Source organism: Myotis myotis, unplaced genomic scaffold (genome assembly GCF_014108235.1).
Source record: "Myotis myotis isolate mMyoMyo1 unplaced genomic scaffold, mMyoMyo1.p scaffold_m19_p_1, whole genome shotgun sequence".
Taxonomy (NCBI): Eukaryota; Metazoa; Chordata; class Mammalia; order Chiroptera; family Vespertilionidae; genus Myotis; species Myotis myotis.
The window spans coordinates 99,617,460-99,641,092 of record NW_023416313.1 but is presented as its reverse complement, the minus strand read 5'-3'; the positions used below and the strand labels follow the sequence as shown (position 1 = coordinate 99,641,092).

Sequence of the window (23,633 nt, the reverse complement as noted above, 5' to 3'; positions counted from 1 at the left end):
CCTTATGACACCATCTTGGTTCTTGCCTCCTTTTTAACTACATTTTCCTATTGTCCAAAATACCAGCTTAAATGCTTCTCTTCTAAGGAAGTCTTCTCCCCTATACATGGCTATAAAAATTTTAAATGTGCCCTGACCGGTTTGGCTCAGTGGATAGAGCATCAGTCTGTGGACTGGTTCGATTCTGGTCAAGGACATGTACCTTGGTTGCGGGCACAACCCCCGTGGGGAGTATGCAAGGAGGCAGCTGATCGATGGATCTCTCTCATCGATGTTTTTAATTCTCTATCCCTCTCCCTCTTCTCTATTAAAAATCAATAAGATATATTAAGAAAAAAATTTAAATGTTTTACCAAGGGACCATTTCCCTCAAAAATCATAACTCCTTTCTATATGCTGTTATACAGGATAAAAATGCCCAGGGCTTACTCTTAAAACTTACATGTGTAGATGAATTTTATTGAACATGTTGGTCTTCTTCTAGAAAAGTATCTCTACCTGTGGTGATATTCTTCAGATAATATCTATAATATAAATAGCAATTATCTATAATAATAAAAGCATAATATGCAAATCAACCGAATGACCAAACAGCATAAAAACCATCCAGACGACCTTCCAGACAACCATGCTATGACACGCACTGGCACCAGGCCAGCCAAGGCAGGTGCAATGCGATTGGTCAGGGGGGCCCCACCATTGCCCCATGATCACCCTGCAGAGGGAGGCCCAGGCCACCCTCTTTAGGGCGATCGATGTGTGTGTGTGTGGGGGGGGGCTCCGTGATCAATTGCCCCAAAGAGGGAGGCCCAGGTTACCTGGCTGGCAGCACTGGGGCGGATGAGCAGGGCCTCCCTCTGCTGGGCGATCAATCGTGGATCCCTGTGATCAATCGCCCCACAAAGGGAGGCCCAGTCCACTGGCCAGTGATGTTGTGGCAGGTATGTGGGGCTGGCCAGCGATCGCCCTGCAGAGGGAGGCCCAGGCCAGCCAAGCGATTGCACCCCATGCCTGTCACCTGCAGAGGAAGGCAACTAATGGTGGGGGGAGCATCGCCACATAGATGGCAAGCAGTGGCAACAGTGGGGGTAGGGACAGCTGCCAACAGCCAGGGGAAGGAAAGCCCTGATAGGCCCTGATCGCCGGTCAGGCATAGGGACCCTACCCAAGGGGTCCCAGATTGCAAGAGGGTGCAGGCCGGGCTGAGGACACCCCCTCTCCCATGCATGAATTTTGTGCACCGGGCCTCTAGCATATATATAATTCGCATCTGAAGATGTGGGTACCTATATTCCCCACTCCTCTCTTAAATCAGGCTGTTGTAAGACAACATCTGAAGAGATCAGGTGAGGCCTCATGGGCCACCCCAATTTTTTCTCTGATGGAAATGGCAAGCCATTGGTGGGTTCTGAGCAGAGGAGAGACCTGATCTGACTTGGGTGTGGAGACAGACTTTGGTTGCTGTATTTGAATTGACTGCAGTAGAAATAGCAGAGGTAGAAATAAGGGGAGCGGTGAGACTCTACTGCAGAGATCCTACAAGAGATGATGGTGATTCGGACCAGGAAGGAGCAGGGACATGGCGACCTGTCTGGATTCTGGTCATATTTTGAAAGTAGTTGAGTCAAAAGTTTACCCTAATGGATTAGATGTAGAATATAAAAGAAACCAAGCAGTCAGGATAATCATAAGATTTTTTGGCCTGAGCAACTGGATGGATGGAGTTACCATCCACTGAGATAGGAAAAGATGTTAGAGAAGCTAGTTTAGGGTGGTAGATGAGGCATTTAGTTGAAGACATGTTAAACTTGAGCTGTCTATTGGACATCCACATGGACATGACAAGCAGGCAATTAGACATGCAAGTCTGAACTTTAGGAGAAAGATGGACCCTTAATATATGCCCCTTAATATTTGTAAAAGGCCCAGAGCAATATCAGGTTCCTAGTAAGAAAGTAAACAGTGGTCATGATTAATATAGTTCCTTCTCCTTTTTTGACCATGGCATTTGAATTGCCTGAAGTAACTGCAATGGTCAAATCCTGTTATAAATAGTTACCCTCTGAACTTGCAATTAAGTATTGCCATAAAGCAATCTTCTTACTTTTGGGGTTTCTCACCCTCTTTAATGGTAAATTTCCCATTTTTCAAGTGCAAATGAGGTTACTGTGGGGAGGGAATTGAATCCATACTAATAATAGAGGAATATGCAAATTGCCCAGGATGCCATCATATAACGATCAATCAGGACAGGGGCAGGGCCGTGGCAGAGAGCTCTCAGCACACCTGCACCGGGGGTCTGAAGGGTGCGGAGAGGAAGGGAGAGCAGATAGGCAGTTAGGGCAATCAGGCAAGGAGGGGAGAGCAGATAGGCAGTTAGGGGGATAAGGCTAGGAGGGGAGAGCAGATAGGCAGTTAGGGGGATCAGGCTAGGAGGGGAAAGCAGATAGGCAGTTAGGGGGATCAGGCTAGGAGGGGAGAGCAGATAGGCAGTTAGGGGGATAAGGCCAGCAGGGGAGAGCAGTTAAGACTATCAGGCCGGCAAGGGAGCATTTAGGGCATCATGCAGGCAGGCAGGTGAGCAGTTAGGAGCCAGTGGTTCTGGATTGCGAGAGGGATCCCGGATTGGAGAGGGTACAGGCTGGGCTGAGGGACCCCCTCCTACAACCGCCGCCCCCCCATGCACAAGTTTTGTGCACTGGGCCTCTAGTTTAAAAATAAAAATTACAGCATATGATGTACACAGACAATCAATGCAATTTTGGAAAATGTCCTTTGAGTACAGAATATTTAGCCATAGGAGAAATAATATTATAAGTATGGCAGTTAAGAGAGTAGATTCTAACTTTGAAATTAATTTATACTTCAGCATATCACCTTGAATATCTAATATGTTAAGTCCCAGTTTCCTCATCTGTAAAATTGAGACCTGAAAGAATTGTGAAAAATATTGAATTAGATAAATACAAAGCACTTAGCACAATGCTAGACCAGTACTTTCTTATAATTCCCAGCTATGACGATGATGATGATCAGCGACTTTACTTTTTATTTACAATTGAATCTAAAACTAAAGATTTTTCTATGTTTTTTTATTTACTATGGACTTTTCATTGAATATGTTTCTCAATATACCACTTAAAATTTAGAAAAGTTACTCTCAAGACATTATGCCAGTAAAAGGAAAAAGGTATTAGGAGTACAAGTCAGAGTCTGATCCAACCTGTTATTGGCACTTCCATTCTCTTCTCGACTCCAACCTGCCCTCCCTGCCCTCAACCCAGTACCTTGCCCATATTGCTAATGAACAAACCGAATGAATTGACTCAAAAGGAAAAATACTAAACTTATCTCTTCCCCCTTATGTTATTTTAATTGTGTATATTTTTGTGTATAAGCATAGTTCTTCGAGGGGGAAACAAAATGCTTACTATAAAAAAACACATATCCTTTTAGTCTGGTAACTTTGGAAGCAAAAGATGGAAAAGGAGTAGTTTTAACAGAAGAAAGCACAGAACTAATGCACGTTTTAGAATATGCCTAAAACAACACTGTGAGCTCTAAGTTATGCTAAATTGGTGAATAGGATAAATAGAAGCCAGCTCCAATGTGATTGCTCAGAATGAAAGTCGATAGTGAACTCGCAGAAAGCATCTCAGCACAGCAGAAACTCCTGCACTCGTGACACACGGAGGCTTAATTGGTCCTCCGATGGTTTGGAAGAAAGGCTTTGAAAATACTTCTGACCTCTTAGAAGAGATTTATAGACATGTAATAGAGCTTTAATCCTTGCATCCTGGTATTGCCAAAGTAAAAGTATATTGGTGTATATCCAATCCTAATCAGACAATGATTGTCTGACATCCCAACTCTTCTCCAGGCCAATCCCTGGATCCCAGTCATTCTTTTTCTAGACCCTCAATTACCTTTACACAATGTCTAATGGGGTATATCCCCCCCCCCCTCATTAGTTCCATATTCATTGTATTTTGATAGAATTTTTTTTTCTTCCTTCTTATTTCTCTGTGTTTGAATTTCTGTCATGTTTTTGGGGGCCTAACTTAATGCATCCCTTTTTACTTGTTATAATATAAATTTCTTAAGATCATTTACTCTTGCTCCAGACTACTCCTCTGACGGTTTACTGTACTTACCTTGCATTTTTCTCCTTTTCCATTAATTTCATAGTTTTGCAACAGAAACTAGTGATATTATTACTAAGTTCTCTATTGAATTAGAAGATACCCATGAAAATCACCCTAAAGTAATAAGTTGTATTTTAAAAGTAAGCACACAAAAGCTTAAATATATATATAGAGTATTGCACCTTTTAAGGAAGTTTTAATGATATTCACATAAGCTTTGAAATTAATTTTAGAACCAGGTAATGATCTTAACAAGAAGCTAATCCTCTTATTGTACCTTAGCTTCAGGTTTTCCCCAGATTAGTATCACTCACATAACGCATGGCGCCTGGTGCCAGATTTCTTGCAATAGTTTCCACAATTCACAGCAGTCAGTAAGGATTTTCAATCGTATATGGATCATATCCTGAAGACAATTCTGTAGGAGAATTACAAAATTGGTTCTGAGTCGCCCTGGCCAGGTGGCTCAGTTTGTTGGAGCATTGCTCCATACACCAAAAAAATTGCAGATTTGATCCCAGGTCGGCAAACATACAGGAGACAACCAATTGATGTTTCTCTCTCATGTCAATGTTGGTTTTTTTTCATCCCCACCCCTGTCATCTCTCTCTAGAATCAATAAAAACACATCCTCAGGTGAGGATTAAAAAATAATAAAATAAAGTAAATAATAAAAAAAAACAAAATTGTGTTTTTAAGTATTGGCAACATAATTAAAATGTCCACCGTTCCCCAGTACTTTAAAAGGTAAAAGTCCCTTTTGGATGGGTAAATCTTTTATTTCTGCTAATAAACTGAACTTACTATTTTATAGTCACTTCATAGAAGCCAATTCAAAAGTTCAGTTACTTAAACTGTGTTTCAGTACATAATGTGCTTGAAACTTTTAATCTGTATATGTGGAAAAGAGGCTCTTGATAATAACAGTATGTCTGTCTTATTGTCTCTAGGACTATGCTTGATAAGAAGGAACTACTGGAGTTTGCTCAACTTGGCTGTTACTTGGAATATGATCTCTTTGGTAATGAACTCCTTCATTACCAATTGAACCCGGATATTGACATGCCCGATGATAATAAAAGAATTAGAAGGTAAATATGGTTAAATCTCTCATAGCGTTCCTTTTTTATTTTCATATCTGGGTGGGTATTAGCAAAGATTCGGAAATCAGGAAACAAGAAGAACCAGAGCCTTGCAGAGAAAAATATCCCAAGGCTGTTTCAGGGAGAAAAATCTCTATATATTACTGCAAGGAGAAAATGAGTCATCCTAAGTAGGCAAAAGCTTAACAGAGCCTTCCACAGTCAGTGCAGATGGGCAGCTGACAAGAAACAGATAACACTCAACACCTGCCATGACAATAAGAGAATAAACCATGTTTTCCTGTTTTTATCTCTCCTGAAGTAGGATGTTTCTTTCCCAGGTTGAACACACTCAAGTCATAACCTCATACAATATATTTTTAAATGCTTTATTAAAAGTAGTCACTAAAGAGTTGGCTGCAACTTAAATGCTATGATGTCTAAAGACTAAACAGCATATAAAATCTAACCTTTCAAAATGGTCTAACATGCAGTGAAAGCAAAGACCTGTACACGTGGAAAATTTTGAGAGTCAAGGATGAATGGCTAACCTGGTTTATCTTAGTTACATGGTGATGTGAAAACTGAATGCAGCAAGTTGGGGAACCTGAAAGAAGAGATAGATTTGAGATTGAAAAGGATGACTTTCGTTTGGGAATATCTACGTGTTGCTATCCAGAGGGGCCCTTGCATAAGAGTGTGAAGCTCAGGCTAGAAATTTGAACTGAGGCATAAATATAGACATCATTGGATTGTATGCAATAGTTGGAAGTGTGGGGATGAATAAGATCACTCAGAGAAGAGAATGAGGACAGAGCCCTGGGGAACACACACGTTTAAGGGATGGACTCAGGAACAGACACTCAAGGACAGGCTGAGAAGTTTTCAAAGTGAGAAGAATATCAGGAAAATACGTTATAAAAAAAAATAAAAATAAAAATAAATTAAAAAATAAAAAAAAAGAAAATACGTTATTATGGAAGTTGGTGGAGAAGAATGCTGAAAGCAGAAGGGCTTGAATACGTGTAATAGGTGGCAGATATCAAGTGAGATAAAGACTGAAAAGTATCCACTGGATTTCAGTCAGGAGGTTCTCATTTCACAAATAGTAAGTGCAGTCTTGTTAGAAAAGGCTTGAGGAATAAGCAGGAGGTGAGGAAGGGAGAGGATGTAGGGTTACTCTTTCAAGAAGCTTGGTACTAAAGGGAAGCAGATGTGTAGGGGTAAAACTTGAAGACAAGACAGATCAAAGAAAGGTTTAGTTAGGAGTTGAACAGTGTTGATGTAGCTGAGAGTGAGAGCAGAGAGACAGAGAGAATGAATCCAGGGAGGTAAGTAAGTGCCTGTTCTACAGGGTTGTTATAGAATATATATGAAATAAAGTATAAAACATTTTTAGGTGCATGTCTGGAGCAGAATATGGAACTGGTCACTTAATGTTCATTTAAAAATCTGTAGAGAGGAGATACAAAGAAAGGCTCCTAAGGAGACAAATAGATGGGATCTGAGAGGCAAATAAAAAGTTGGTTAAAATGAGGTTTACCTTATCCACTGAAATGAGGGGATGCAAGTAATGGGGTGAATACAAATAAATCTTGGTGAGAGGAACAGGAAACTGAGAACATATGGCCTCATATGGTCTCTAGAGTGCCCATGACAGTCATCTTCCGAGAAAGAAGGAGTGGATTCTGGGCAGAACCCTGAAGAAGAGGATGTAGGCTGGGGATAGATGTCAAGTGAATGAGAGGGATATGGCTAGGGACAAGATGTGTGTGAGACCCAGGTGAGGCTAGAGATCTTGACTGCATGACCAGATATTGGCACCAATGCACACATGATTTAGTGATTATTTTTTAAAAATATGTTTTGTAGTTTGATAGTGGAACCAGAGAAGCTTTCTGAGTTGAAGCAAAACAAACCAAAAAACATGAGCAGTTAGAAAGATTGAGGGTTGGGATTCTATCTAAAAAATGGGAATAAGGGAGGGGTTGAGATGTGGGTCATGAGGTCCAACTTGAAGGAAAGAGAGAAGTGGGTAGATATATAGCAAGGGCAAATAACCAGAAGCTTTAATGAAGGGGGTGAATACATTTAGTAGGAGAGGGTGAGTGAAAACTAGAAAGATGTAACTGATGGCCAAAGCGAGAAACTGAAGATTTAGATTTCAGAGAGGAAGTAGTTCTCCATGATGACAAGGACCAGACTATGGTTCCAAGTGTAGAAAACTGGTTAGAATGGAAGTAAGCAAAACTGGAGTAGAGATTTGATGTCCAGAAACTGTGAGGTTCAAAGAACAATAGTAAACATGCACACTGGGGTTGAGGGGAAGATCTTGAGCCAGTGGCCACAGTTGGGACAGGCTTAGCTTCTTCCCCCTGGGCAGTCAACCTTTCTATCTGTACACCTTTCCGCTGTCCCCATGTATCAGCACTCTTCCTTGATGACCTCATTCAGAGTAAAATATGCTTCAAGTTTAGCATCACCAGAGAGAGTTGGTTGATCAGGGTTATACTAGTTATGTAGAGGCTCAGCTCTACATAATTGAACTGCTTGGGGTCCTGACCAGTGAAGCTATGTCTTTTTTTCTTTTTTTTACTACTCAAACTAATTTTTTGATAAACAGATTTTTTGTTTCATTTTTGTTTATATTGTTTTAATGTTTTTAATTTACTAGCCCAGGAACATTATTTAATACTGGCAAACAGGTTTCCCTATGCCCTACTAGATCATGCCATACTCAGGTGAATATTCTCTGACATTTAAAATAGGGTGGCATGGTAGGTCTTTATCATCTTTCATGTTTTCAAAACCATGATTTCCTGATGAATATCCTCAACACACATTTTACAAATCATCTTGGAAATAGGAAGTTAGCTCTGAGTACCTGCTTCCTTTTTGGCAGTGAGGTATATCTTTTGCACCCTTATGTCTTCCTTGAGGCTCCTAGACCTTCTGGAATATGACAGGAGATCTGCAGAGGGGGATCTATGAAGGAGATGTGGGGAAGGATGACCAACAGCTCTCCCACTCACTATGCCTTCTTAGCATATTTAATATCCTTTCAGCTATTAAATAGAAAACAAGGACTTAATTTTGTCAACTTTCATTGTGCCAAATGTAAACATTCTAGATGTATAAAATACATCAAAAATTATATACACGGAGTGGCCAGATTATTATGACCACCTGACATTTTTAGGCAAATTAGCTATAATTTCGCGCTGAAGTTGCTAGAGGACCAGACCATTATAAATAGGGAAGCAGGTTGTTTACTACAACAGTAGAAGTGATTTTTTTCTGAAGATATGGGAAAACAACGTGATTTAACAGCCTTTGAACATGGGAGATATATATATATATATATATATATATATATATACACACACACTAGAGGCCTGGTGCACAAAAATTTGTGCACTCGGGGGGGGGGGGGGTCCCTCAGCCCAGCCTGTGCCCTCTCGCAGTCTGGGACCCCTTGGGGGATAACCACCTTCTGGCTTAGGCCTGCTCCCCAGGGGCTTGGCCCTAAGCTGGCAATCAGACATCCCTCTGGCAGCCCGGGAGCCCTTGGGGGATGTCCACTTGCCAGCTGGGAGCAGGCCTAAGCTGCAGTCGGACATCCTTAGCGCTGCTGAGGAGGCAGGAGAGGCTCCCACCACCACCACTGTACTGGCAGCCGTCAGCCTGGCTTGTGGCTGAGCAGAGCTCCCCCTGTGGGGCGCACTGACCACCAGGGGGCAGATCCTGCATTAAGCATCTGTCCCCTGGTGGTCAGTGTGTGTCATAGTGACCAGTCATTCCCAGTCGTTCTGCTGTTAGGGTCAATTTGCATATTACCCTTTTATTATATAGGATAGAGGCCTGGTGCACAGGTGGGGGCCTGCTGATTTTCCCTGAAGGGTGTCCCAGATCAGGGTGGGGGTCCTGCTGGGGTGCCTGACCAGTCTGGGTGAGGGGCTGAGGGCCGTTTTCAGGCTGGCCAAGCCCCCCTGGCGATGGAAGCTCTCAGCCTCTCCTTTTTTTCTTTTTCTTTTTTATTCTGGGATTTATTTACCTTCTATAATTGAAACTTCATAGCCTTGAGAGGAGCTCAGAGCCAGCCAGGGCAGGCGGGAGGGAAGCTTGGCTTCCTCCATCGCCAAGGGAAACCCAAGCCTCCTGCTCGCTCCAGCTCCATGGCCACGGCCAGCTGAAAGCAGGTATCTGGGTTTATTTATCTTCTATAATTGAAACTTTGTTGCCTTGAGTGGAGCTCAGAGCCGCCGCGGCAGGCGGGAAGCTTGGCTTCCTCCATCATTGGGGCAACCAAGCCTCCTGCTTGCTCCAGCTCCTTGGCTGCCGGCCGCCATCTTGGTTGGGTTAATTTGCATATAGTCGCTCTGATTGGCTGGTTGGCATGGCTTAAGGCATAGCAAAGGTACGGTCAATTTGCATGTTTGTCTTTTATTAGTGTGTGTGTATATATATATATATATATATATAGTGTGTGTGTGTGTATTGTGTTTATGTATCTCTATGTATATGTGTGTGTATGTAGACTTAATCTCCCTCAAATTAAAACCATGCATTCGGTCACTGACTCAAGTAGAGCCCTCAGTAATGACTGAATGAACTGTTGGATTGTGTGCCCAAGTACCCTTGTCCCCCACCTTTTTGGCACTTGTTTTTCATCATTCATTGGCAGTATTTTCTGAGCCCTAGTAGTTGTAAAGCTCTGAAATGCAAGAACAGAGAAGTATGCTTTTGCTACCTCTGGTTTTCAGCACCAGAAATTCTGTGTCTAACACCTGTTTTCAATCTTCTGCTCCATTTCTCAAATCTTATTATATCTCTGCCTTTTCACACTTTGTAGTCTCTCTCTAATATTTGTTTTCAAAACACTAACTCATTTGTATTTCTATAATTACTGTGATTTTTTTTGTCTTCTCATCTGTAGTGGTTCATTCCTCCTAGCTGCATCGCTAGAACTACTGTTCTTCCATACAGTGGTACTGCGTGAGAGATGATCTCATTTTAGGAGTGACCAGGCAGTTTTCTTGATGGGATATAATTATGTTTCTACAGCCATAACATTATCTCCCTCATGAGATAATTAGTCTCCAGATCCTTGACTTAATGAGTTCTAAGGGTTCCCATTTTCAAATGAGTATCTTATCCACTGTTTCTTTCCTTACTACTACACAATTCATTAAGTTTGTGTTGTTGACACAAGGATGTTACACAAGGCCTCTTACCGAATTTTGCTTATTCATATATATATATATATGCCTCTATAGTAATGAGATACTTTTTTTTCCCTCAAAGACAGATGAAAAGTTGGGGAAAGCAAACTCTAAAATTTCCTGTAGTGTGATACTCCTTTTCAGTTGTGGATCAAGGATTGTCACACTAACTTTCAGCATTGCATATTGTTTCTGTCAAATCTTTCTCTTTTTCATAAATGATCGATAACTCTCTTAGATACTTCCCTCAAAGGGAATTTGTTCCAGAAGTAACTTCAGAACTTTTGGACATTACACAAATCTTAAAGAGTCAAAGAACTGTGACAGCACAATTAGCATTCCATGTACTTATAGGACACACATGGGGTACACGTGATGACATGGGGTACACGTGACGTGAATACAGAGTTCTAGACAAAATATCCAAGTTGACTCCTCTTTTCTGCCACTTGTATCCCTTTGACCTGCAAACACAAGACCTAATTTTCCATTGTAATTTATTTTTAAATGTATGTTTTCAGAGGGCAGGGTTTTGTGCTAGAGTTTTTGTGTAGTGCCCCACGTTTTGCTTCCTGTAGTGGTTGTTAAATATGACCCGTGCACTGGAATGCCAAGAAGTGCTTTTGAAATAAAAAGAATATGTAGATCCACTTGGGAATCTAGAGACTGACGGTACTATATAGCAAATGCCAGAGGAGAGACACTGTCTCCAAGTTACATCTGTCATCAGGGACCCATGCAAGTCACGACAGACACTGCCCAGAGTCCAGACACGTACAGATGGTGGCTGTCAGGAGGTGACTCATGCTACGAATTACAGCATGAGATGTTTAGACAATAGCCAGGAAGCCCTTCTTTAGTCAACTAACTGTAAATTTAAAGGAATGGCTCATTATTTATAGCAATTTTGTTGAAATGGAAGGAAGGAAGAGTAAATTTTTATTGGTCAATTTAACCCAGTGCTCCAAGACTAAGTCAAAATTCTCATAGATTTCAAAGGGACAAATGCTCCAAATATAGGCGTACCATTGCTGACCTTTAAAAAAGGACTGAATAGCACAGCCGTCATGGCTCAGTACTTGAGCATGGACATATGAACCAGGAGCTCATGGTCTGATTCCAGGTCAGAGCACATGCCTCGGTTTCAGGCTCCATCTCCAGTAGGGTGTGTGCAGGAGGCAGCCAATCAATGAGTCTCTCTCATCATTGATGTTTCTCTCTCTCCCTCTCCCTTCCTCTCTTAAATCAATAAAAATATTTTTTAAAAAGGACTGTCTAGCCATCATATGCCGTTCACTTCCAAACCAGCTGATTTTACTCTCAAAATGTTTTACTTGTATGAAGATTCCTTTTGTTTCCTTATTTAATCACAAATGGTCATTGATGTTTGCTAGAAAAAAAGGAGAGAGACTGAGATCTGAAAAACAGGCCCACCAAGAGAGGCATTTTTAGAGTGGAGAACCAGCCACAGATGCAGAACAAAGTTATTTAGTGAAATGCTAAAGTGGCCATTCACTCAAACTCACACCTCCTGTTAGAAGCTATCTTTAATGCAGTATTGCTAGACATTGTCCTAAATATCAAAGGCTGGAAATTTCTGTGTTCATGGAATAAGGATCATGTTCCTACCAAAATGCAGCAGTATCTTTATCATCACCACGCAGGTCTCCCAGGACAGATGCCACAGTGGAAGGTGGGATCTCTATAAGCACAGTAGGTTTCTAAGTAAAAGTTTAAAGCACCCTGAACATTTGTAAATGTGAGACAAATGATGTAATGCATTAACATTTTTCACAGGGTGCGCCTTCTGGTGGATGAAGGCTATGAAGACCGAATTCTGATGGCACATGACATACACACAAAGCATCGGCTGATGAAATATGGAGGCCACGGCTATTCTCATATACTCACCAACATTGTTCCTAAAATGTTACTTAGAGGTATCAACAAGAATGCACTTGATAAGATACTAATAGAGAACCCTCAGCAATGGCTAACTTTCCAATAAGATGGTCATAAATTCACACCTTGAATATAAAGCTTACAGAGAACATTCAGTGATCTCAAACCGACTCAGATATTAATTAATCAGAGCTATATAGAACTAATGATGGGTCATTTCCTTTTTGTGAGAATTAGAAGCGTTTTGCCTTCTCAGAAACTGGCTATTACATCTGCACCTTTAGGGAGTCCCTGAGCCTCATTGAGCCCTAGTACTTTGCCTTAACAAATAATCACAGAAGCACCTGCTTCCAAACAATGAGTTACAGTCTAAATCCCTTTAGTGAAGTCTTGTTTTGTTTTCTTAATCTATCAGCTGCCCTTCTTGAGAATTTAAAGTGTTTTGAGTTAAATTACCCCCTTCTGGAGCAATCCAATGTTTCTTGTAATATTGATGATCCTACTAATTTTCCTGCTGTTCTTTAATTAATGCCTAATGAGTAAGATGGCACTTTAAAATAGCTTCTTCAGCAAGAGAAGTGAAATTTTTGAGATTTTTTTTTCAATAGATACTGTAAGACAATTACCAATTTACAATGGTAAAAATATTGTGGAAGGATAATTATATGCTGTCTACCTATCTGTATATACTTATCATAAATCAATTGTGCTGCCTATGCCTTTCTGGCATCCATTTTTGCTATACATTTTTGTTGTGCTTTGAAAAATTTGTATAAGGGGGCATGAACACATAACATAATACTGAGTTACAAAAATTCAATCATAAAAGTCAGAATATATTACATAATATACTTTAATGAATCATTACATTTATAATAACAAAGGCCACAATTTAATCAATTAATCATGTGTAATGCAAAAAAAGAGAAATGTTTGCTATATATGTATATATATATATATATATAGTCCCTTTATTTTCTATACCTTTTATTTGTTTTTCCTTGGGCCTAACTAGAGAAAATAATGCTTATTTTTCTGAAGAAAAGGTCAGGTCTATTAGAAATGACAATCTGATGCTACAGCCAACTCTCTAAAAGGTACCACCAGCCTTGGCACCCTCCTTGGAGCATGCCCATGACCTTCTCTCAGGCACGTACTATTTTTTAAAACTTGAAAGGTCCCCATGAGACTTGCAACCAGGTGAGCAGTGGATAGCGGCAGCTCATACCCAGCTCACCCCCTGAACCTGTCTCCAAGTCTCCCTTTTCTTTGACCTTTAAGTGAGCTAAAGCAGCCCGGCCCAGGTTCTTCTGTTGCTTTTTCTACCCTAAGCCCTTCCTTTGTTTCCTTTATTTCAGCTTTAATATGTACTCTCAAGATAAATAAATAAATAAATACATTTATACATAAATAAAATAAAAATAAAAGGTATCTAGCCCTGATGGTTTGTGTATATAAAGCCTTTAAAAAACTCAGTTAAAACTCTTAGTTGATGTGCACTGCTTTTTATAAGTTAATCTTTTGGTTGAATTCTCTGTTTGCTGTAACCTAAAAAGAAAACTAAAATTCTACAAACCCTGTTGCCAATTTTTTGATAATTACATGTTGTTAAATAGAAATAAAATTCATTGCAACTCCTTTCTGAGTTATCTTATATATCAGGATGGTCAAATGGAACTAATCATTATTCTTAGTGAATGGGCTAAGTGTTTTTAATCATATAATCATGACAGTTACTCAGGCTAAGGCATTTAAACCAAGCAAACAGTACCTTCAGATGGAAACACCATGCATAGCTCTTTTGGAAAGGTGAGGTTTGCTAAATAAAAGATATTTCTGCAGATCAAAGATGATCAAGCTTTCTGTGTGTTAGACCATAAAGTACCCAAGAGGAAAGAGCCAGGAGAACAAACTAATTCCTTTAAGTGAAAAAAACATGCAAATAGCCTTCACCAGTAAAACAAGCAGATTTTTAAATATCTGTTTTTGAAATCTACTTGTCAAAAAATCTTCAAAAGGCAGCTGAGAGGGGAACAGATTTTTCATTGTAATAGTGGAAGTTGTCTGATAGTTCAGATCTATCAGCATGCATTTTTAATTTTTTTTTTAGTTTTAAAGAGATGGCTTTTGGTAGTGTATTTTAAACAGAGAGAAAGGATTTATACCACTCGCAAAATCTACTTTACTGTCAGCTTCAATCCACCTGAGAAAAAAAGAAAAATTGGTAATTTTAAATGCGTATAATTCACAAACATTACAAAGGAGAGCCACTTCGTTTCAGCAGTCCTAATGTTAACGGTCTGCCACAGAATGCAGTAAAAAGTATTGATTGGCAGAGGGTAACAGAGAAGTCATAGGCTTAATTTACAGACATGTGGCACGTAGGACGTTTTGACCTAATACAATTTAATTTTCTGGATAACTCTTAAAAGAGAAGCCATTTCAATTATTTTGCTATTCCATATATTTTTGTCATCCAAAATATATTTCAACCCAAAATAATTCAAATAATGTATGTGTTTGTGTGTGCGCATATACACATATAATTGTTTCAATTAAAATTTTGAGGCTATAGCAGCCACTGTGCCTATGGTCTAAAGCCATATATATATATATATATATATATATATATATATATATATGGCCAATATATATGTGTATAAACACACACATATATATAACAGGTATCCCTATAAAATATATACACTTTGTTGTCATACTGGTTATATGGGAAATTGTTCATTTTGAAATAACCTCAGGCCACAACTTCAGTCAGTTACTATTTGAAAGCCTTACTTAGCGTCCCGTTGGTGATGCATGCAGTAGCTCAAATTAAACCTTTGTGCATTGGGTTATGAATAATCTTTTGCTCCAAAGTAGACAAAAAACCTCAGTCTGATTTAACACCAAAGAATAAATTTTTCTGACTTTCCAAGTAAATCTAAACACATTCTAGTGACAAAATGGGTACGTAGGGGATTTTCTAAATACCATACACATTACACATTTTCACACTTAAAGGGTAATCCTATGATACAATTTCAATCTCTACTTCAAAAGACTATCACCATTAAAGAGAAAAAAGAAAATGCGTAAGAAAAAGAAAATGGGAAAATAACCATAGGCTTGGGAATTCCGTCAAATCCAGGAAATTCCAGGTTAAGGCTTGAAGTTGAATCATTCCCAGGTCTAGCTCTAAAGTTCACAAGAGTACAAGGCAAACAATTTCTTTGGGGACAAGCAGCATTATTTTGATTAGACCTCCTCCTGCAGGGTAAAATCATTCCTTCCTACACTATGAATGGAATCCAAGTATCGTAATAAGCAGGTACACTCACAAGAACCAAAGCTGACATGGATAAGAGCAGCAGGATCACGGTACACCAAAGTATCATATATATTGAAGAAATAATTCAGTGTCTTAGATTTTTCTATAAAAATTTGTGATCTATATAGGACTTCATTCACATGGACACTAATAACAAGGAGTATTTGCTTTGGCGGAAGTGGATCACACATCTGCTTATCTTGCTTTTAATATTTTTTTACATAATGTTTCTGAGAATGCAGATGTGAGTCAGGTAGCATTTGAATTCCCCACATATACACAACTGAGGTGCCCCACAACTGGCATTCCCCTGGGATCCTTGATTCACTGATGTTAGCCACACGAATCCAGCGTCCAAACTCAGATTAATAAACTTAACGCCTGCATTATCAGTCAGCGTAAATGATAAATCCAGAAAATGTGCTGTATTTGTTGTTGTTCCCTCCATGGGCTTTCCCACCATCTAATTTGATGTAGACTTCGTCTCCTGGCTCCAAGTGAAGAACCACGCTGTTACTGGCATAGTCGTAATTCTGATCAGCATCCTGGGCGATTGCACTGGCACGCACCTACGGGAAACAGACAAGAATTAGAGTTCGTCAGAGAGAATCTTCAAGTTTTCTTGTAGGCCATTCACAGAGCAACAGAAGCTGACGTGCTGCCATAGCAGAGAACGGACACAGAAATGCCCACCTTGGCCTTGGAGCTTTATGTGGGTATCTTTGCAATCGTTTCAGCTGTGTTATTGGAAAGGAGGAATGGGAAGGAGGAAAGGGTGCTTTTGTGAGGGTGATTCCGGCAGTCTTTCCTTACTTCGGGCTGTCAAAGTGCATACCAATTTATTCTCTTCCTAAATCACTACTTTTTTCTAATTCTTCTATCTCTAGGCCCAGTCACTTCTTAAAGTGGAAATAACAGTAATTTCTAGCATTTTAATTTACCCAAATAGCAATGTTCTAACCTGCTGTTGATGAGCACATGAGTTCGATCCAAACTTCAGCTCTAGTCTTCACAATTACTAGAACATGAGATCCACAGTAGGTAAGGCGCCAGATAAATACCACTACTCTAACTCCTCTGTATAGGAAGAAAACAGGGAGAAACCATTTGATTCGGGGCTTTCAAATTGTAATGCAAGTAAAGGCCCTTTTACCAGAAGCTTAATTCTTGTAAACATCTTTGGCTATCTCACCCAACTTTTCAGGCTTTATTTCTTTTCTTTTTGTGCCTTTTTATCGCTTAATTGTGATGTGTGAAATTAAACAAATTATTTAATTTCAACATATCTAAAATTATAGAAGGAACTAAAAGTCCATGATTTGAAGTCTCTCAAATTGCTAGAATTTTTGAATGGTCTCATTTCGGCGAATCCAAATGGATGCTTTGCTTGCTTATAAACAAATCCACTCATGTTGAGCCTGTGATCTCAGTGAGTTGATAGACATCTGCAAACAAATTGCCTATCATGTCAAGTCACATGGATGTTCTGTCACATCCTCAACTCACATTAGGCTTCATGTCCATTTAGCTAGATTTTGATTCTGCCTTGGAAAATTTTTTTCAATAGGCAGAATTGTATTTGATTTATTTCAGTAAAACATCTACTCTGTGGCTTGTTTCTATTCCAGTATAATGATATTTTCCTGAATAACACAGCAAGTGATTTAGCGGTTTGTAAAACTGCACTATGTAATAATGCATGACTTGGGGTACAATATGCCAAAATTTATCACTTGACAAAATGAAGAAAGTGAGACATAAGTCAAGAATTTCCATGCATTTCTTTCAAAATGTAAATGATAGATTTTCAAATTAAATTTTCATGGGGTATGCTCTCACATTAATGCTGAAATGTTTAAAAAAAGAAGGCTCTTTGACACTGCTGAACTTATAAAGTAATTTGAGTAGTATTTTAAATTTTCTTCCTGGCTATCATATAGCAAAAGGAGAACAGGGCTTACAGGACTTAGAATTCCTTAACACTGTGCTGACACTAATATAATAGCAATATACCCCTCAATTATGCTCACAAGTACTGACTGGAATGTATACACCAATTTAGTGAGGTGACCTGTTTTGACCATTAAATAATAATACAACTTAACGTAATAATATTTCCTAGGAATTAATAATAAGTAGGAGTTGAGTGCTTTGACTTATTAATTTCATCGTCATTAATTCCCAGGGGGAAAAAATGTACAAGGAGGATAACATGATTATGACCTGATCTTCTTTATTTGTGGATTTTAAATGGATGAGAAAAATTAAAATAGAAAATAGTAATTAACCAGATTGGGAATATATTAATTATCAATCCCTAATATACTTCTCAGCTATTATTAATAACCAAACACAATTTATTTACTGCTTTAGGCATTTACTACATGCTCCATGGGTATTGTGCTTTAACACTGTTTTCTATATGAAGGCATTTGGGAACCAGGACTCATTAAAAATCACTTATTCAGAGACAATGATCTTAAAAATACGTACAATGCCACTTGTATTATACGTTATTATTCTGCAGGGTATAACCACAAACCCATGTCATTATCACCATTTTTATTCATGAGGGGTAACCACAAAAACCTGTCAATATATTAGTGTGACCCCACAGACTGGAAGTTACGCTTCTAGTTTTCGCTTCCTTTGTGGAAAAAAAAAAAAAAGCCAGTGTGCTTGCTTTTTAATGAAAGTGATTCTCTAAGGTTTTCACCTATAGGGCACTATAAGGCCTTCCCAGGTAAATAACTGCCACTCTCCCGTGCACTTGCGAAGCTTTCGTATTCCTGCTCACCTGCTCGTACTCTCAAGGTATAATGGCACTTGAAATCTCAAGCTCTAGTCTCTAGCCCAGTGACTTCCAACAGTTCTTCATTTCAGCCATCAAACTATTGAGGAAGGTAATGCATCCACCTTGGCACCTATTTTCAGGTTCCTAAATCTGCACTGATTTTAGCATTTTCTCCAGGAATATGATGCATCCTCTCCCTTAGCTTAATAGACTCATTTCTATCTAAATGTACTCTAATATCTTTTCATATTATAAGCTAAATATTTAGATTCTGCTTGATCTTTAGTTCATGTTTTGTGGCCCTAAAAAGGTAATTAATTTGACATTTCTTAATCTCACTAATAAATGAATATCAACCCACACACTATTCACTGTTCCCAATATACCTCTTATTCACTGGTCCCATAACAAATAAATTCTTAGAGCAGAAATTGGTCTTTAATTATTTTATAATTCTAATTTTGAGCCTAAGTTTTCATTATAGTGGCTGATTATAGTAGTACTATAGTGATTGTATTCAAATAGCAATGTTTTTATTCAGGTTTTCTGCTAAAAGCATGGAAACATTAAAATATTTCCTGTCTCCATGTAAAGCTATTTGAGTCCAGTTTTTACATTTAATTTGCACTGTCATGGGCTCTCAACAAATGGTAAGATTAAATTTAGGCTGATGGTTTCATTGCAAATATGAGAACCATGGTGCTTTTAGTGGCATGTTTATAAGAATGTAATAGGTTGTATAGCTTTAACATTATCATATTAGTGAGGGATTATCATTAGAGACAATATTTATGGTAACATTTGCTGATTTAATTAATTGCTACTGATGTTCTCATAATTTCATTTTCATTGTACTTCTGTGGAATCATAAACAAAAGGTTAAGTGGCGCATCAAGTTTATTTACTGGCCTTTGATGTTTCCATCTGTGATCGTGCATTAACACAAAGCATAAATAACATGTTTCTCATATGGTGACGGCCCAGAAGCATTCCTCTAGCCTAGAGTGAACTGCATTTTTAGTTCAATTTTTGTGTTTCTCTAATCCACTTAATCCACAAAACATTACACTGACATGGATCTCTGAGTTTCTGTTTTATGAAAACAAATTAGGTCAGCTCAGCTTAGAATGGGAAACGGCCATTCTAAGAAGTGATTAGACAAGAGCATAATTGAAAACAAGGACAAACTATTTATTCAATATTGATAAAGACGTTATAAGATTTTTCATCTACAACTGTGGGCAGACTAGACTTTGCAAAAGAGTTCTATTCTGGAGATAAAATTCCTTAACACTAAAATTATAATAAGCATATTCCAAATAGCCCATGCTGAATTAAAAAATATATTGTTTGTCATGATATTTATTTTCTGAATTACTTGTTGCACACCTTTGCAGAGTAGCAACTTAATAATGTCAATTGAAAGCATTATACCTTTAAGGTCAGCGTTCTTGCCTTGTTCTTTTTTCCTGACCCTCAAAGAATGTACCCGCTAGGGTGATACAAAGGGGCATTCTACATTCTGAACAATGAAATAATTTAAAAACGAAATGCACATAGCATTCGTATGTGGAATGGTTTTCTTGGAATCAGTGTGACATTTCTGGGCTCAGCAGTCTAGATATCTACATGTAAAGTAATTTAAATATATTGTTCCCTAGTTTTTCATGCAATTTCCAGATATTTAAAGATGTGAACACTTTTATACATTGGCTGATTAAACTTGAATCTTATTCCATTTTAATGAATGCCTAAAAACAATCTCTTTAGCATGCTAGTATTTCTCAGACTTAACCTCTGAGTCCTAAGACAGCCAATTTGTAAATAAATGGGTGCATCATCCCTGCCTGCTGAGGGCTGTTTGTGGACCCTTTTGTAAGGGTGACACAATAGCTCTCTCTGGGTACAGTGAGTCATGCCCTTTCTAGCCATTTACCTACAACTATCCCATGGCTCTGGAAATAATTGTTATTTATCTTAATATTATTTTCATGCATAATAACTATAATAAACAACCCTGTCAGTGCCTCCTGGTGGCCATTACTTCTTTTTTTGTTCTACAGAGTCCTGAATCCTGAGGGTCTTTCAAGCTATTTTCTTCTAAATTCCTTTAGAAGTGAGGGGTGGTGGGAAGGGGGAGGGATGGGGTTTTTTGTTCTTTCTATCTCTTATACAGTTTGGATATTTGTCTTTGTTTTTGAAACAATTCTGACAATGACTTGGGTTTTTGGGAATACTTCAGCTTCAATACTGCTTGATAGAAGACTGGGTTATAGTTTAAAAGGTCTGAATTCAAGGGGCAAGTGGCCAAGCCCCATAGACCTTGTTAAATCAAAGTTGGCCATGGCAGGGTCAGGGGTCATTCACTGTGCCACCCAATAAACAGTTACAGCCCAAGAACTCCGTCCAGACTGCAGGCTGCAAGGCCTCACCCCCGTGGCCACTGATTCAACATGTGCCGGGGGTCCGATTCCAATTCCAGGCAGTTACAAATATTATTGTCCTCTTCTGACTAAGAGATAAGACACATTTCGGTTTTGCAGTGACTGCGAATTTCTCAAGCAAACGGAAAAGTTGCCCCATTATACAACTGCAACCCTGTGGCCCTTATGGCAGCGCCAACCAGCCCAGGCGAGCAAGTCCTCCTGGCCCAGGGCTAACTGGGGGCTATTTCACAGTGGAGGTCAAGGCCACTGCCCCTGTGAGCTGGAGGGCTGGGGTTGGAAAGACCTTCACGCAGGTGCCCTGGGGCTTGCTGGCCAAAGCCCACAGTCTCTGCCTGGGCTCCGCTCCTGCCCTTTTCCACCTGCCTGTGCGTCCTAGGACCCACTGCAGGAAGCGGAGTTTGGGTTGTGTGTTTGGGATCCTATTTTGCGGTGTAAAGCCACGAGTCTCAACTTTTTCTTCTGTTATCAGCACTCATTACCTCGCCCCCTTCTTCTCCTCAGCTGAACACTAAAGCAGATTTGTCTTGAATTTCACTACATGTGTTTCCCGGTCTGGGACGCTGCAGGTCTGAGGGTTTCGCTTCAACTCGCTCCTGCGAGACCCTTCTTTCTCCCTCCGGCCCTTGTCTTTCTCCTCGGGTGCGGGTTTATCGCCCTGACACGCCCATTCCAGACTCCCCTAGGCGCCCCCCTCCGCTCCCCCCCCCAATCCCGCCAAAGCGTGTGAGCAAAGACCCCACAGCCGGGGGTCGCTTACTGCTGCTCCGGACTCCCCGCTCCCCGCTAACCACCCCTCGAGGGTCGCGCTGGGTGTAAGCACAAAGCGCGGGTCCCAGACTAAACCGCCCTCTTGGGGCCGGTGGGAGCCCACGTTGGCTTCCGACGCCGAACCCCCAGAGTGGCACAGCGCGCGCCCTCACTTTTGTCCCAGGAGCCTCGAGCCGCTGCGCCCTTTCTCCGCGGGTTCCCACCCATTTCCGGGGTCTCCTCCCTCTCGCCCGCACCTTCCAGCGCTCTTGCCCGCCCTCCCCGCCGCCGCCAGCCCGCACTCACCTGGTTGTTTTTGCAGAGATCAGCCCACATGCTGGTGCCGTCCCCGCCGCGCATCAGGACGTGGTAGGTGAAGAAGTAGATGCCCGGGATAGAGCAGGTGAACTTGCCCGTGGTGGGGTCGTAGTGGTTCCCGAGGTTGGTGACCACGTCGTCGAACTTGAGCACCTCGTAGCCTTCGTGCTGCCGCTTGAGGCCGGCGTAGAAGGCGATCTTGGGCACCGTGCTGTAGGTGGCCGCGCTGATGGCCCCGGCCGCGTTCAGGCCGGGCGCCCCGGGCGGGCCCGGCAGGCCTTGGCGGCCCGGCTCGCCCTTCTCGCCCGGCGGGCCCACGGGGCCCGGTGGCCCGGGCTCACCGGGGGGCCCACGCGGGCCCGCCTTCCCGGGTCTGCCGGCCTCGCCTTTGGGGCCCTGGATGAAGGTGGGCAGCGACTGCATGAGGCCGCGGTCGGGCGTGGCCGCCGTGCTGGGCGCCTTGGTGCCCCCGTAGGGGTCGCAGACCATGCGGCAGGTGCCCAGCATCTCGTAGTGCGCCGACGTGCCGGCCGAGCTCACCAGCACCGGGATGAGGATGACCAGCAGCAGCACCATCACCACCCCCAGCGCCCCGGCGGCGATCAGGCGCCTCCTGCTGCCCACCAGCCGGCTCAGCGCGGGGCGATCCTCTTGTCTGCTTTTGGACAAAATTTTGAAGGTTGGGCGGGGACCTCTTCAGAGCCGAAAACAACCCCCTGCGAACCCCGACTCCCCTGGGCGGGCGGGCGTCGGCCGCTCCCAGGCTGCTCCCGCTCCCCCCGCGAGGCTGCGGCTGGGGAGGGAGCTCGGACGCCTAGTGACTTGAGCTGAAGTCCCGAGCTGGGGGGTGGAGGCTGGGGGAGGGGTGCGCAGTGCGCCCTCCTGTCTCTTTCCTTCCAGCCCCTTCGCACCTGTGGCTGCCGACGCTCGGGGCGGCCGCCCGCCACTAGGAGGGCAGAGCCAGCCGCCGCCTCTTGCGCCCGCGGGCCCGCTCACACTTTTATGCCACTGCCTGCGATCGACTTTTCCGTTTTTGCAGACTGCGCCAGTTCGCACCAACTTTCCCTCTGAAGTTGCCTTTTTCTGCCTCTCCTCTTCTTTCGCTTGCTCTTCCCCTGCTTTTTTTTTCTTCCTCCTTTGCAGCCACCACTACTCTAATAGATGCGCACCCTCAGAGACCCGCGCGGGGAGCGCGAGCGGGGCCAGCCGCTCCCGGTGCTCGGAGGGGCGGCGCGGTCGCTCAGCGAGGCTGGGGCTGGAGCGCAGGAGCTGAAGAGGAGCTAAGGAGCAGCAGCGGCGAGTGCCTCGCGGCCGGGAGCCGAGGGAGAGAGAGACCGAACGTAGACTTCTGCCTGGGTGCCACCTGCCAGCAGAAGAGGAGGCTGAAAACGCGCGCCGGAGCAATTTATAGGCACCCAAGGCGCAGAGGAAGGGGAGCCGCTTTGGCATCTCATTGCAGCATCTGCTCTGCTCATCCCACTCAGGCAGAGTTTGGCATTACTCTGACAATGTGGGAAATTTTTTTTTTCGGCCTCTCTTTCTCTCACCCCCCCCCCCCGCCCCGCACAAGGTTGAACAGTGAGATCCTGAATAATACTCCCTTGCTGAACCCAGAGGATGGCAGCGCTCTCACTGGACGTCCGTGGGG

General features: G+C 41.8%; 2 protein-coding genes across 5 annotated transcripts in view; one reads left to right on the top strand and one right to left on the bottom strand.

Moving 5' to 3' along the window:
• PTER (phosphotriesterase related) overlaps window positions 1-13,891 on the top strand; it is a 73,246-nt gene extending 59,355 nt beyond the window's left edge. For all 4 annotated transcript variants that reach the window (XM_036346256.1, XM_036346274.1, XM_036346265.1 and 1 more), the window contains 2 exons: window positions 5,096-5,236; window positions 12,247-13,891. In XM_036346256.1, the coding sequence (XP_036202149.1) occupies window positions 5,096-5,236; window positions 12,247-12,457 (352 nt within the window). In that variant the 3' untranslated portion in view covers window positions 12,458-13,891. The remainder of the gene's footprint in view (window positions 1-5,095; window positions 5,237-12,246) is intronic.
• A 2,000-nt stretch (window positions 13,892-15,891) lies between these two features.
• Window positions 15,892-23,372, bottom strand: C1QL3 (complement C1q like 3). Its single transcript, XM_036346298.1, has 2 exons — window positions 21,974-23,372; window positions 15,892-16,248 (listed from the first exon to the last, which is right to left on the bottom strand). Exons 1-2 carry the CDS (start codon window positions 22,559-22,561, stop codon window positions 16,069-16,071), a joined length of 768 nt encoding a protein of 255 aa, XP_036202191.1. The 5' UTR covers window positions 22,562-23,372; the 3' UTR covers window positions 15,892-16,068.
• Window positions 23,373-23,633: the final 261 nt, after the last annotated feature.

Bases quoted from the DNA above. Each gene is read 5' to 3' on its own strand.
- C1QL3 (XM_036346298.1), bottom strand. From the start codon at position 22,561: ATGGTGCTGCTGCTGGTCATCCTCATCCCGGTGCTGGTGAGCTCGGCC. The intron at 16,249-21,973 runs GTGAGTGCGGGC...TGTTTCCCGTAG, and splicing joins ATCTCTGCAAAAACAACCAG to GTGCGTGCCAGTGCAATCGC.